The sequence below is a fragment of the Carassius auratus genome, unplaced genomic scaffold, assembly GCF_003368295.1.
Source record: "Carassius auratus strain Wakin unplaced genomic scaffold, ASM336829v1 scaf_tig00024402, whole genome shotgun sequence".
Taxonomy (NCBI): Eukaryota; Metazoa; Chordata; class Actinopteri; order Cypriniformes; family Cyprinidae; genus Carassius; species Carassius auratus.
In genome coordinates, this window is record NW_020525339.1 from 40,238 (window position 1) to 55,220 (window position 14,983).

At 35.3% G+C, this 14,983-nt stretch overlaps 1 protein-coding gene across 3 annotated transcripts; it reads left to right on the forward strand.

Moving 5' to 3' along the window:
- Positions 1 to 1,660: 1,660 nt before the first annotated feature.
- Positions 1,661 to 14,898, forward strand: LOC113078133 (E3 ubiquitin-protein ligase SH3RF2). Of its 3 annotated transcripts, XM_026250446.1 has the most exons (12): positions 1,661 to 1,752; positions 2,136 to 2,522; positions 3,901 to 4,167; positions 5,067 to 5,162; positions 6,863 to 7,171; positions 10,901 to 11,022; positions 11,197 to 11,367; positions 12,221 to 12,462; positions 13,338 to 13,375; positions 13,481 to 13,624; positions 13,738 to 14,006; positions 14,251 to 14,898. In XM_026250446.1, exons 2-12 carry the CDS (start codon positions 2,166 to 2,168, stop codon positions 14,429 to 14,431), a joined length of 2,196 nt encoding a protein of 731 aa, XP_026106231.1. In that variant the 5' UTR covers positions 1,661 to 1,752; positions 2,136 to 2,165; the 3' UTR covers positions 14,432 to 14,898. The 3 variants fall into 3 exon arrangements, with proteins under 3 accessions (XP_026106231.1, XP_026106229.1, XP_026106230.1); XM_026250444.1 differs by having other exon boundaries at positions 13,338 to 13,624; XM_026250445.1 differs by lacking the exon at positions 1,661 to 1,752 and having other exon boundaries at positions 1,953 to 2,522; positions 13,338 to 13,624.
- The last annotated feature ends 85 nt before the right edge of the window (positions 14,899 to 14,983 follow it).

Here is a 14,983-nt window from a genome sequence, read left to right on the forward strand (position 1 = left end):
TTACTTAAAAATTAACTTGGACTTTGCAATTTTCTATGTATCTCATTCAGCTATGGATCTCTTTATTGTGTGTGTCTTATTTATAGTTTATGGCACATTCCCCAATCATGGTAAACTTAGTACTGGCACATATCCAGTTTTGTTGTAGGATTTATTTGATAAACAATCATCTAAAATAATTCTACCCAAATGTTAAAAAAGCAAGCTGTCAAAACATCAAATCTGTGTCTTCATCCTTAGATTTCGGCCTGTCCCACCTCAGAGGTGGATCCCGACAATAAATTAAAATAAAATAATGTAAATCATGTCATGATTGTCTATATGTCATGATCTTGATATTTTAATTATCTGTTTAATTTATATTCACTAAATCACAGCCTGATGGAAACACAAGTAAACAATATCTTAATTGTTTTCCATTCAAACCATTCCATTCAACAACAACAACAACAACAACAACAAATCAGTAACTACAGACAAAACATTTTGGCACCAAACTAACTAATGGCTTAAAAACAGCCCTGTTCGTCATTCTTAAATTGTTATTTTATAAATATTTCACAAATTTGTCTATTTAATTTGATTGTTTATTTAATCTTTATTAAATAAATTTAAAATGTAAATTTTAATATGTTTCAAAATCACACAAAACTGAATTTGGACAAATTTTGCTAACAGGATAAATAAAACAAAATAAATAAAATAAAAAAAGGCACAGAAAATAAATCAGCTCAAATAATATTTTCTAAAGATTAAACACCAGAAGAAAAAAAAATGCATTTGTTTAAATGTCATTAATATAAATATGTCTCTCTAGTTCTGATTTAATTAACCTATTTAATCACCAAAAAACTTCCCAGATATGGAAATATCCAAAAGAAATAATCAGTAATTATTGTTTTGGATTTTTAAGTGTGTGAAAAATTGTGTTCGGTCACATAATGTGTGCACTGAAATAACTTATTTCTGCAGTCATAAAAATGGTTAGACATCTTAGCCCAGCTATTTTAAACCATTTGATCACATTTTAGGATCACTATTATGCATTAAAAAAACTTATGCAACATTGATAGGAACACTGAGAAAAAAAATGTAAATAAAATAAATTCACCAACACAGCATTTCAAATTTTTACTTTTTTAAATATATTTTTAAATATTAATCATTATTGTGCATTCTTTGAAACATTTGAATTTTTAATAAAGTGCAATATAATACACAAGACATAAATACACTCCAACAAGAAGCAATCATAAATAATAATAATGATAATAATAATAATCTGGAATTGCATGTCAAATTATAGTATTATGGATACATAAAAGTGCAAAAATAAACTTACAATCTTTTGGAAAAGTTGTCATAATGCAGTCATCATCTTCTCAAGGTGAAACAGGAAATAAGCTGCTCTGGTCATGTGACAATTTTCACTAATCATGTGACATTAAACAAATTTAATTGAAATCTTTTATTTTCTCAATATTTACAAGAAGTTTTATTTACAATAAGGTTTTTAGAGCTAAAATCTTTTTATACTGTCACTATTGTGACCTGTGGTTAAACTTCTACAGGTGTGCAGTTGCAATGCAAACCTTAGTTGTGACTCCAGAGGTGTTTTCCGTCACATTTCTGCGCTGAATCTCAGTGACGGTGAGCTGTAAGATGACACCTGACCGCAAACATCCAGTTCAGAGCGGCTCTCTCAATCTCCTGCGCCCTTTCCACTCCTCTCCCACTCTCCCGTGTCAGCAGGTATGTGAATATTTAACTGTAAATGAGTACAATGTTCAGTTTTATACCGAGGCTATAACCTCGGTTACGCTGAGAAGCTGATTTCGTGTCGCAGGTAGACGCCGTGACGTCACTCCGCGGCTCGTCAGATCTTGAATTCAATAAAAAATAGCTTTTATTTCCCTCGGAATTATAACAACAGCACAAATGGTTTTGACGTGTAACGTCCATTAGAGTCAGATAAGCTTATGTACAAATGCGTGTTCGCACCTAGGCTATATTATAATAATGAACAGGTGTTGACGGAAGTGCATAGGCTAGAGCTCTCGCGCTGTTACAAACAGGTTTACACGGAGAACTCATGGTAGAGTAAGATGCACACTCTGTGTTTTTCTCTCAAGTAGCTCTGAATATGTTATAAAAGACTGTGTGTGATGGAGGACCTGGCTGTTTTGGACCTGTTGGAGTGTCCTCTGTGTCTGGAGCCCTTGGAGGAGTCTGCCAAGGTCTTACCGTGCCAGCACACCTTCTGTATGCCATGCCTCCAGCAGCACGAGGCATCACACCCTCATCAGATGTGCTGTCCAGAGTGCAGATCTGCTGTTCCAGGATCAGTGCACGAGCTCCCGACCAACCCTTTACTGCTGAGACTCCTCCAGAGCCTCCAGGAGCGGGGTCCACTGTTCACACCGAGGGACAGATCCGTCAGATATATCAGCTCTGCAGTCCAGGAGGAGCTTTACAACAGCTACATTCAAGATCTTCCCAAAGCGGTGCAGTACACGCAGGGGGTAAGTGCTTTTGTTGCGTTAGAGCGTGAAATGAATAATGATTTGTAATGCACATGCTTAGAAGCAGTCTTGTTTTTGTGTTTTGTGACATGCACTTTGATTAGGCTTGTGTGCTTTTCTTTCAGAATTAAAAGCTTTAATCTTTCTGGGGACGTGATGTGAATACCATTTAGTATTATTCGGATATAGAATATGACTGTTTTCCAAACTTTCTCCGGTGTGTATCGTATTACACCGTGTGTGTTGTTGTGCCACATCGAACGTGATGTTTGTTTTTTGACAGAAGTTTAATCCTGTGCATATTTAAATAGATTAGTGTTTTTGTCTTGTCTGGGAGGTCAGTTTTCTTAAGAGCCGTATTATGTCTGTTGAAACCCACTGGGCCTTGGTTTGGTTTAAGTAGGTCGGTGGACTTGTATTTCAGTTGGGAAAAATGCCATTGCATTTGCAGCCACAAAGAGTAACGCTGTTTAAAAAAGGGGATGGTTTTGTGCTCCGGGGAAACTTTTCTTCTTTTCCCAATGCATCTCTCAATGCTCTTATATATAGTATGCATGCATTTGAAAATCTGGAGAGATAATATACTGTTAATAATCTTAATGTTATTTGCAAAGGTCAGTAGTCCTTTAATTCTACATTTTTTCATTTATATATATATATATATATATATATATATATATATATATATATATATATATATATATATATATATATATATATATATATATATATATATATATATAAAATATATTTTTGCATTAATGTTTCACTTTTCTAATATCTATTTAGCTATTCAAGTTAACATTTTTATTATTAAAAAGAGCTTAAATTAAAAACAATGCAGCAGGTATACCATAATGCATTCTTCAACTGTACTTTCAGATCTGTTTTATGTTTTAATTTATTTTATGATATGTTTTGCACAGAATTCAATTTACTTTTATTTATAGTCATATATCAAATATATATATATATATATTATATAACTATTGTTAAACTGAATGACATTATAGTGGGTGTCTGCTGTAAATCAAGAAAAACTATCTTTGCCTCAGAAAACAAATTAATTATACAGAATGCATTCTAATTTTTTAGTGGGAAAATTAAAGCTGTTTGTGGTTTTAGATTTTTTTGTAAAAACCCCTTTGTTTCCTTTGCCAAAAATCGGTATATCAATAAAATTCTTAATTTTTATAATAATTCAAGTGATATCTTTTTGTGTGTGTGCATTGCAGTAAGTAGAATTGGATGTATTTAATTGTCATGAAAGTAATGTCACAATGTAAAAATATAATGGTCCTATAATGGCTTCATTATTTTTTATTTGAGTTATGATCCGGATAAGTTCTTGACAGTGTATTTTTTTGATTTGTTTCAGGTGCAAGCTCAAGCGTTATATGATTTCCAGGGTAATGCACCTGGAGAGCTGACGATGAAGTCCGGGGACATGGTTTATCTGCGCTGGAGAGTTGATGATAACTGGTATTATGGTGAAGGTAAAGAGAGCAGCGGTCTGGTTCCGGTCAATGTGCTGCGGGTCATTAGTGAGCAGCCACAGGCCCTGGCCCTCTGCAGAGCACTTTATGACTTCAATGCTAACAATCTGGATCCGGACAACAGCAAGGAATGCTTAACCTTCTTCAAGGTTCGTCTCTGTGCTTTAATGATTTGATTTCTTCTTCTCTGATCAATGTACCGCCATAATTCAACCACCAAAAGTGTCTGGCCACTTAAGCGATCACAAATGTGTTTGCATTAACAAAACATCAAAGCAAGTGCTAAATAACGCTAGACTGCACTTTTTTGTGATGACCTTTGCAACTACTTTAACAGCCACAAAATATGGCCACAGAATAAAAAATAAATAAAAAACGTAATTTAAGAGTTAATGTAGAGTTTTTCTTACAATTCAAAGTTTTTATCTCGCAATTCAAAATTTGTTTCTCATAATTCAGAAAAAGAAGTCAGAATTGTGAGATTTTAAATTTAAATTCAGAATTCTAAATTTTTTTCGGAATTCTGAGTTTTCTGTTAGTTTTTAAATTTCTGTTAGTTTTAACAGAAATTTTTTCTGTTAGAAAAATTCTGAAGTGTGAGATTTAAAAAATTACCATTATTATTTTAATTACAAAACAGAAACATAATTTCTAATATATATATATATATATATATCTCCTCATGAGACCCAGGAAAAAAAGGTTTTGTGCATTTTTATTTATTTAAATCTTTTCCTCCTGTCATTACATTGCTTGGAACCTGGGAAGCACATAAAGTTCTTCTTTAGGCTCTGTGATGGAGCAGTATTGTTAGTCACACCGCAGGACTTGAATTATATAACAGTTCTGACTCAGGCATAGAATCCATTAAAGGACATGTTCCTGGAGTCTTTTTATTTTTTCCTGAGATCAGATGGTCCAGAAGCGTCTGGAGCTGTGTTAAGAGTGTAATGGGCCTGAGGCTTAGACTGATTCCAGCCGAGGAAACATCTTCAGGGACGTCCTGCACCCACAGCTGCCTAACACATGCCTTTCTCTCCCCCCGCAGGGAGACAGCATTACTCTCATCAAACAAGTGAATGAAAACTGGGTTGAGGGGAAACTTGGAGATAAAGTTGGGATTTTTCCTTTGCAGCTCACAGAGGTAAGACTACAGGCTTTTATTATCCATTTCAAAACACAGTGAATCTCCAGATCTTAATTAACACAAATAATCATAAAATAATAAGACGAGAAATAAAATTTAGCATTAAGTAAAAAATCTATTTTTAAATTTTCACAGTATTGCAAAAATATTGGACTATGTTTTTTATTTAAATGTTAAAATGAAAAAAAAAAAAAAACAATCATAATGCATACTTTAAACTGTACCTTCGAATCTGTTTAGCAATTTAATGTAATATAATAGCTTGCACAAAGTATACAATATTACTGTATTTACATTCATGTTATTTTAGTATCACTGAGATACTATTTTGTTTTTTCATAAATACTGAATATTAGATTTTGTTTTTTAAATATTTTTGTTAATTTTAGTTAAAATTATTTTTTATTAGCATTTGTTGTTATAGTTTTTTATTATTATTTGAGTTTTAGATATTTTAGTACATCAAATACAGTGAGTTTCATAGCTAGCTGAAATACATTGTTAAATAAGTTGTTTTATATTTTATTGCACTTATTGCAAGTAACAAAAATGTTTTTTAATGGTTTTCGTTAACTAAAATAACCCTGATTTACTTACTTTGTTGTGATGCTTACATTACATTGAAAATGCCTGAAATATTTATTATTGATGTGCATATAGTTGTACATAACATTTTGAGTTTACAAATAAATTGTAACAAATCCATTAATAAAATAAATAAGGATTGTAACAATGTAAGGATTAAATGTAAACGTCAACTCCTGAACTTTAGTTTCAGCTTTGGCTGAAGTTAACTTAATATTGCATTTTTGCTTATTGCATATTTTCATATTTTCCTTAACCAAAAGTTCAGCTCAAACAGTAATTGGCGGACCCCTGCAGTGCCCCCACAGATTGATTTAATGAGAAAATGATAACACGACTGAGAAAAGAGGATATTTTCTTAATTGTCTTGAAAATAATGTCACAGCTAAAAATTTAATTTAAATGATCTTAAAAAATCGGCTTTTTGTGCAAAATATCATTCTTTTCATTTCGGTAATAAACAAAACCCAGATTTTTCTTTAGTTGTTTATATTTAGCATTATGCCTAAATGCAAAATGAATCAAAAATGATATCAAAGTGTGAGGTGAAATCTTTGTCATTGCTTTTCAAGCCCCCTAATCTCTTCTCAGTTTAATGTCACAGTTAAATTCAGAACAGTAGGCCCTTATCACTAAGTGCTGAAGGTGGCGGGAGCGAGGTAACGAGCTTTTAGTGAGCATGCTATCTGTGACTGACTCATGCTGCTGGTCGAGTGAACTTCATGTGCCTGCGGATAATTAGGCTCCAGATAGGAATGCTATATCTGAGGTTAGTCTGATAAAACAGCCAGCCTCGCTCTCAGCGCCGGTCGAGCATCTCAGTGATGAGCAGCCGAGCCTGAAGAACAATAATGCTTTCTTTTACTTCGGTGGCAGAGCAGCACATTAGGGAACAGAGAGAGCGAGCGTCACTCCTCCTGCCCACTCCTGCTCTAGTCCATCTTAACACCACACTCCTCAGATCAGGACGTTGAGAGCGAGCAGGTGGGATTAACGGCACTTTTCTTTCTGATAGACTCAGACGCAGCAGGTGGAGTGGCTTATGCAACCCAGCATGGCTTTATCGTGCATCTCTGCTTCTTTATAAATGGCTTTGTGTTTCCCCGTTGCAGCCGAATCCGGCGGCGTACGAGCTTCTGGAAAAACGCAGGAGGAGGGACTCGGTGGAATCGCACCCACGGAGCAGCGGCAGGGTCAACGCCGATGCTTGCGTCCTCAGGCGGATCGCTGGAGCGTCTCACAAGTCGTCCAGGCCTCCGAATGTGAGTCTCCTGAACAGCCTGAACTATCCTCCCCTCAGCCAGAGCCAGCAGCCGCCTCACATCAGCTCCAGCGCACAGCCGTCCTCCGGGAAGACGCCACAACTCATCACACTTAACAAGCCACGTCTGAGGAGCTCTCGCAGAAACTTGCCTTCTAAGGTCAGCAGCCCCTGATTGTTTTCATTGCAGACATGCGATAAACTAGCCATGCACTTGTTGTTGTTGTTGTTGTTTTTTAACCATGCATGCATTTTTTTCATTCAGTGCAGTTGGGCAAGAGATAGACAGTGAACTAGTATTATAATTTTCTTAATGTGTCTGTGATGCAGATGTGCACGCTTCAGTCGGTGACACACACTGAAATCACCTCTTATGAGCTGTTCCTTCTTGCATTTTCCCTCAAAAACGGGGGTAAATATTTCTCTCCTCTGTCGGCATGAGATGTTTTCCTGTGTGAGAGGAAGCCAGTGTGTTTGAGAGCTAAAAATGCTCTATTCTCTGTTGCTGCTTTGCAAGCTCATGACTCATATAGGGTTACGCAACACTCTCCTCTTATCTGGGTGAAAGGCTCTCTTTCTCTCTCTCTCTCCTCCTGTCATCAGCTGTGTCATTAATAGATGACGAGGAGAACATCACATCACGGAGAGACGAGTCACTCATATTAAAACCTGCCCAGGGGCCAGTGACCACTGGATTCTGTGCATTAGTTGTGTGTTTTTTCCTCACTCTGAAGTCACAGAAAACAAGCCCACTGTTTCTGACTCAGCAGCGTCTTTCTGATGGGAAAGAAAATATTTAAAGCAATAGTTCACCCAAAAATAAAAGTTACGTAATTTTTTACTCATCGTCGGTGCAAACCCATCATGAGCGTCTTACGTCAGTGGAATAAAAAAAAGAAGATTTTGTAGAATTTGTTGGCTGCTAGATACAATTAAACTGTATTGAGAGTGTTTAGGTTTGTTATGGATAAATATGATGCAAAAAACTACCAGCAGGTGGCGACGAGTTCCTATCTTATTGATTGATTCATTGAATCATTATTATTCTTCTTCTTCAAAAAAAAGTCAAAACAGCTGATTCATAAAAAAAAAAAAAAACTAGTATAGTCTTTTACAAAAAAATTATTGATTTGTTCACAAACGTATTAATTTGGGAAGGAAACAATCTGAGATGCACAAGTGTTCTGATCCGGCTTCGATTGAAACTATTTTTGTTGGCGAAACAGAAAAAAAAAAAAAAAAAACATGGACAATAATTTGTCTAAAATGTTACTCAGTCAATTAAGTTCATGCTTGTTGAACGGTTGTGTGAAATGAATATCACATTTGCGATTTGCTCAAGAGTTAATATATATATATATATATATATATATATATATATATATATATTCAAAAATGTTTTTCAAAAATTATTTTTACATTGATATTTATGCATCCGAAAGCTTAATAAACATAAATAAGCTTTACATTGATGTAAGGTTTGTTAGAATATGACAATATATAGCTGAGATATAACGATTTGCAATCGTATAGGGTGCAAATAAAACTAAATATTGAGAAAATCATCTTTAAAGTTGTCCAATTGAAGTTCTTAGCAACGTATATTACTAATAAAAAAATAAATTTTGATATATTTATGGAATATATTTGATATATTCATGATCTTTACTTAATATCCTAATAATTTTTGGCATAAAATAAATGTTGGCTTTTTTTTTTTTTTGCTATTGCTAAAAATACATCTCTGCAATTTAAGACTGGTTTAGTGCTCCAGGTTCACATATATAAAATATAACATAATGTAACAGATAAATAGAGCATTTATTTCATGATAAGAACAGGGTAAACATCAATACAAAAACAGGTCTATAAACAAATGAATAAACATTTAAAGAGAGATTAAGAACAGAAAAATTTATTTAATATCAGAAAATAAAATAAGACGACAAATGAAAAAAATAAAATATAAAATATACACACATAGTAAATGTTTATTTATGTATGTGAAATTTAACTAGCAGGAAACACAAATTAAGTTTTTATTTCCTACGCTCTAATAAACGTTAGGTTGTATACTGTACTCAATAGTTGGGTTAAACATTCAAGTTTGTTGGGTTGTTCTTAAAGTTAATTCCATTATTTATATAAAAACCTAACCAAATTTCAAGTTTAATTATTTATGAAATGTACTATCAGTTTCTGAGCGAACATTATTTCAAAGTAAATGCTACACCAGGATTTCAGTGCAATATATGTGGGACCGAACTGACTCTTTTAAAGTACATGCTCTGTTCTGTTGTACTTATCTAGTAGTTTTAACATGCAATTTTACCGCCTCTCTCTCAGATGAATCACTTGTGCTGTATTTCTCATTTGTAATTCACTTTAAAAAAAACGTGTTAATGTATAACTCTAGGTCTTCTGTGTCGTCTGTGGCAGTGCTGATGTAACGAAGCTGTAATCACCTGCTCTCTCTGAGATAATTATGGGACATTCTGTAGGTGTAAGTGATTAAGAGAGGCGAGGAAATTGTCAAAGTTACTGAATTCACAGATCGGTCTCTCGTTTCATCATGCTTTTGTAAGATACTAATATTAGACTGGAGGAAGACTCATGACTCAACTGCTCAGACACTCGAGTCCATTAATTGTTGGATATCAGTGCTTTGGAAAAGTCTGTCTGAGGCTGTTTTGTGTCTGAGGCTGCTCTGTAAATCATATCAGAGATGTTTCTTCTGCTGTTATACGAGAGAACTACTCAAACCGACTCCTGAATTAGACTAACATTGACATTTTTACAACAGCCTTAATATGAGCACAAAAGCAGTGTTAAGTCTCTGGGGTATATTTGTAGCAACAGCCAAAAAAAAAAAAAAAAAAACATTGCATGGGTCAAAATTATAAATATTTTCTTTAATGCCAAAAATCATTATTAAGTAAAGATCATGTTCCATGAAGATATTTTGTACATTTCCTACGATAAATATATCAAAACTTAATATTTTATTAGTAATATGCATTGCTAAGAACTTCATTTGGACAACTTTAAAGATGATTTTCTCAGTATTTAGATTTTTTTGCATCCTCGGATTCCAGATATTCATTTAGTTGTATCTCAGCCAAATATTGTCCGATCCTAACCATCAATACATCAATGGAAAGATGATTTATTCAGCTTTCAGATGTATAAATCTCATTATGACTGGTTTTGTGGTCCAGGGTCACAAATGTCCATCCGTAAGCAATCAGCCAAGATTCAAAGCATTCAGTGAGCAAATGTTCCTGATAGTCCTTTGTTTTTACTTATCTTGTTTTTTTTTATTTGTTTAATGTTGTTTTTAGTCTTTTTTTTTGTCTGTTTGTTTTTATTTTTGCTTATTTTTTGTGTCGTCTTAGTCTCTTTTTATTTAGTTTTTACCTTTTTTGCCTTTTGTTTTTAGTCTTGTTTTTTGTTTAACTTTGTTTTTGTCTTGTTTTTAGTCTTTCTTGTTTTAGCTTGATTTGTTTTGCTTTGTTTTAGCCCTTTTTTTAGTCTCTGTTTATTTTGATGTTGCTCATTTTGTGTGGTTTTTATTCGTGTGTTTTATCTAGTTTTTGCTTATGTTTTTTGTCATCTTTTTTTATTTCGTTTTTGCACACCTTGTTTTTCGTCCTGCTTTGTTTTTGCCTTTTGTCTAGTCTTGTTTTTTCATCTGGTCTCACTTTGTCTCTTTGTTTTGTTAATTAGTTTTCATAAAGTTATGGAAAACTTTACTGCTATTATTCAACATATGTTATCAGAATGTTTGGAGTTCAGCAAATCTGTTCCACACTTGTACTGAAGCGATTGCACTGCTGTCAGGGTCTGCACACAGATAAGTAAATTACCAGTAACTTTCCGACTCTTACAGAGAGACAGAACAATGAATGGTGAGAGTCCCCCAGCCATCACCATGGCACTGATTAACCCTCAAGCGTCCCCTTTGCCTTCAGAGAGCAAGATGTCCAGCACCCAGCAGCTCTCCATCAGTGTGTAAGTGTTTCTGAGATCAGATGCATCTTTGAGATTTTCTTGAAATAAAGCTCAACAAATTTAAATATGTGTATGTATACGTAAACATATATATATTTTTTTACATGCATTAAAGTATGGGCTTGCTTGAGTAAATAATGGCAGTATTAAATTTAAATCTGTTGATATGTTTAGGTGTGCGGCGCTTTATTCCTACACGCCTCATCACTCCGAGGAGCTGGAGCTGAGGAAGGGGGAAATGGTGGGGGTTTATGGGAAATTTAAAGAGGGCTGGCTGCGTGGACTGTCTCTCAGAACAGGCAAAGTAGGGATCCTGCCGGCTAACTATGTTACACCTGTGCTCAGGTGAGCAGAAGTACAGTTCACAGTACACATGGGCTACATACAGTTACAGCAACACCTCTACAAAACATGCTAACTCTACTTTGCTTCTGCACTTAATCTCCTTACTAGCGGTGTGCGATATTGACAAAAAATTATATATATCTTGAAATTTATTGGGATATTTTGCTAACTATAAGTGTTTTTTGAGCTGGTTTAAGGTTGTGGATAATTTGACACTAAAACTGCCAGTAGGTGGCAGCAAGTCTCTTTCGTAATGATTCATTCATTCAAATGATTTGTTCAAAATGGCTTACTCATTTAGAAACAAAGCAAGTGTTTATTATACTTTTTTATTTTATTTTTTTGAATGGGTCATTGACTTTTAAAACTCACAAATGTTTTGCTCTGGCTTTGTTTGGAACTATTTCCAATGCCGAAACAGGAAAAAAAAGACAATAATGTGTCTTAAATGTCTAAAACTTGATAATAACTAAGCCATAAAGGAATGTTTTTTACTTTCAAAAATTGAATTATAGGGTCATTTTAAATGCATTCTAATAGGCTTCATCATGCAGTCAATGCTTTTGTACTTTCAAGCTATGTTTTGTTTGTTTTTTGCAAAATGAGTGACACACTCATAGTTCCAGTTCACTTTCATTAAAACAACAATTACGATATTATCGCAGACGATAAATATCGCACACCCCTATTCTGTACATAATTTGATATCACTGTTAAAAATATTGAAAGGCTTTTCAGGTGCATGGGTTCTTTAATGTAGTTAATATTTCTAATTAGAACCGTTTTGGATTTACAAGCACTATTTGAGTTTCTTGATAATCAAGTTTACAGTAATATACTGACTTTCTCACAGAACATCTGCAAGGTTTCTTGAACAAACCAAACCTGCCGTTCCTAATACGAGCACAGTATCAACAAAGCGGCACACCCCACACAAGCCGCAGGCTGTTGTCCTGGCCCTAGACAAAGTAAACGCAGACACTCCTTCAGCTACAATGGCTGTGATGTCATCATCTGGTCCTGGGAGAGCGCCGCAGCAGGGCGGAAAACAGGGATGGAGCACAATGAGACGCACCCACCACGCCACACACAGGGGTGAGAGCCAACGAGCCCCGACACGCTGGGACAAAATAAATCAGCTTTAAGCTGTTGCACTTGCAACTGTTATACATTGAAAAAAACTAGTCGAGCATGCTTTATTTATACATTTTGTCATTTTAAGCCAATACACAAAATGTTTTTTTTTGTTTTATGTATCTCTTCTGCTCACCAAGGCTGATGAAAAAATGCAGTAATATTGTGAAATATTTTTACTATTTAAAATGACTGTATTATATTTGAATTTATTTACAAATGTAATTTATTCCTACGATGCAAAGCTGATTTACTCCAGTCTCCAGAGTCCTTCAGAAATTATTATATAGAAAAAATTCTGATTGTTACTAATGTCAACTTTTTTTTGCTGCTTAATATTTTTATGAAAAGCATTTACTATTTAAAAGTTTAGGGGGGAAAACACTTTTATTCAGCAGGAGCACAATAGATTGATCAAATGTGAGGGGTAACACATTTATAATGTTTCTGTTAAGATAAAGTGTCATGGTTTCCACAAAAATATGAGGCAGCACAACTTTTTTAATATAATCAGAGGATCATGTGACACTGAAGACTGAAGTAATGATGCTGAAAATTCAGCTTTGATCACAGGAATAAATTACATTTTAAATACAGAAGAAATGTTAGTTTATAAACTTTGACTATTACTGTTTTTACAGTGTTTCTGATCAAATAAATGCAGCCTTGGTGAGCAAGAGAGACTTCTTTCAGTCTAAAAATGTGCACAATCGGTTTCAGATATATATGTATATTCTCTCTTCATGTATTTTTAGGTTCTAGCCGACACAGAAATTGGCTTCTGCATCAAATATATTGTTCATGCTGATACATTTCTGCTCTACCTTTTGGTTTAGGCTTGCCTCATCATGGAAACTACAATTCAAACTCTACCGTAAGCCTTCAGCCTCCACCTCAGGATTTGGGGCAGATCTATACTTTCGGTCGTTCACCTGTTCTTCCCAAAAAGAGAAACGGTTTGTTCTCAAACCCCATCAAGGTGCAGCACTGGGCGTATGAGACGACGGCTCCCTCTGCTGGAGGATTTCAAGCGGTCAGCAGGGACCCTGTCCAGAAAGAGGCCACCGCAGCGCCTCAATCCATTCTGGTCAAACCAGACGCTCATAAGCACAACACCGACAAGGTAAAACAGCTCCTACAAGCGTTTTAGGATTAAAAGAGTTCTAGGATTTAATAAGTTCACTCTCAAATGCTCAGACGTATTCAAAGCGGCTTGTTTTGTTGTCGTTCTTTCAGCAGGTAAAGTCAGTGCGGTTCCTGACTCATGATGCTCCTCAGACATCCACCACATCTTCAGGACAAATCTATAATTCCCAACATGGTCCTTCGGCTCTGGACCACTGGAACCCTTCAGCTATCTTGGGTCGGGATGGAAGTGCATTAGTTCTTAAAGACCCCAAAACACCAGCACCCAGAAAGAGCGCAGCCCCGGATCATGCTTCTATGGAGTGCCTCTCGCTAAATATGAAGCCGGTGCTGATCAACAACCAGCCCGGGTCTAACAGGTGGGTTTTCTTGCATGTGTCTTTAAAAGAAAGCATTGCAGTATCTGATCTCATGGCTCCTGTGTTGTGAGCTAGCTAGAAACGGGTAGCAGATTTTTTTTTTTTTTTCTTTTTAGCAGATATAGTATATTTACGAGATAACTGTTTAAACAGAAAAAACATTTCCTGTCAGAATCATTTATCACATCCTGGCGCTTTGCGCTCGGTGCATTCTGACCGGTGCATTCTTTTCTGATTTCTCCAGATATCGAGTAATGAGAGGTTACAACGCTAAAACGGATGCAGAGCTCACGCTGACGGAAGGAGAAACAGTCGTCGTTCAGAGGCCTCGAGCGGACGGAAGGCTTTTCGTGACACAAGAGATCAGTGGAAAAACTGGACTTTTTCACAGCAGCGTTCTGGAAATCCTTGACAAAGTCCTTTGAGTGCGTCCAGAGCTCTACCGTTTGAGCCTGTTGGCTCATTAATCTAATTTAAAAGCAATATCGTGTGTATACTTATCTGTGACAAATCACGTCATGTTTCATGCACAAAAGCTTGTAGGTTTTCACTTCATCGTTCTGACAGATAAACGTGCCTTTTTGTATGTTGAACACAGTTTGCACTTTTATAGATGCATGGGGGGAGAGGTCGGGAAGTTTGTTAATTCTGTAGGAAACTAATGATTATCTGTGACTGTTGGATAAAGGGAAGCCTAATGATGATGCACTTACTTGACGCACACAATCCTGTTGTTTCAGTACAGTAATGGTGGATTTGTTTTGTTGTATAAAACGTCATAGCATCTATATCCTGACGATGCAATTCTTTAACGTTCCTGTTCTCAGTCCCTTTTTTGGGGGGAATTTTGGGAAGATGGTTAAACAAATAATAATAAACAAAAAAGACCTGACCAGTTTTATACTGATGGGGTTTTTGCCTTTTATTGAACTGAATTTGGTAGGAACGTTTGTTATTGTTTACATTAAACAATCAAA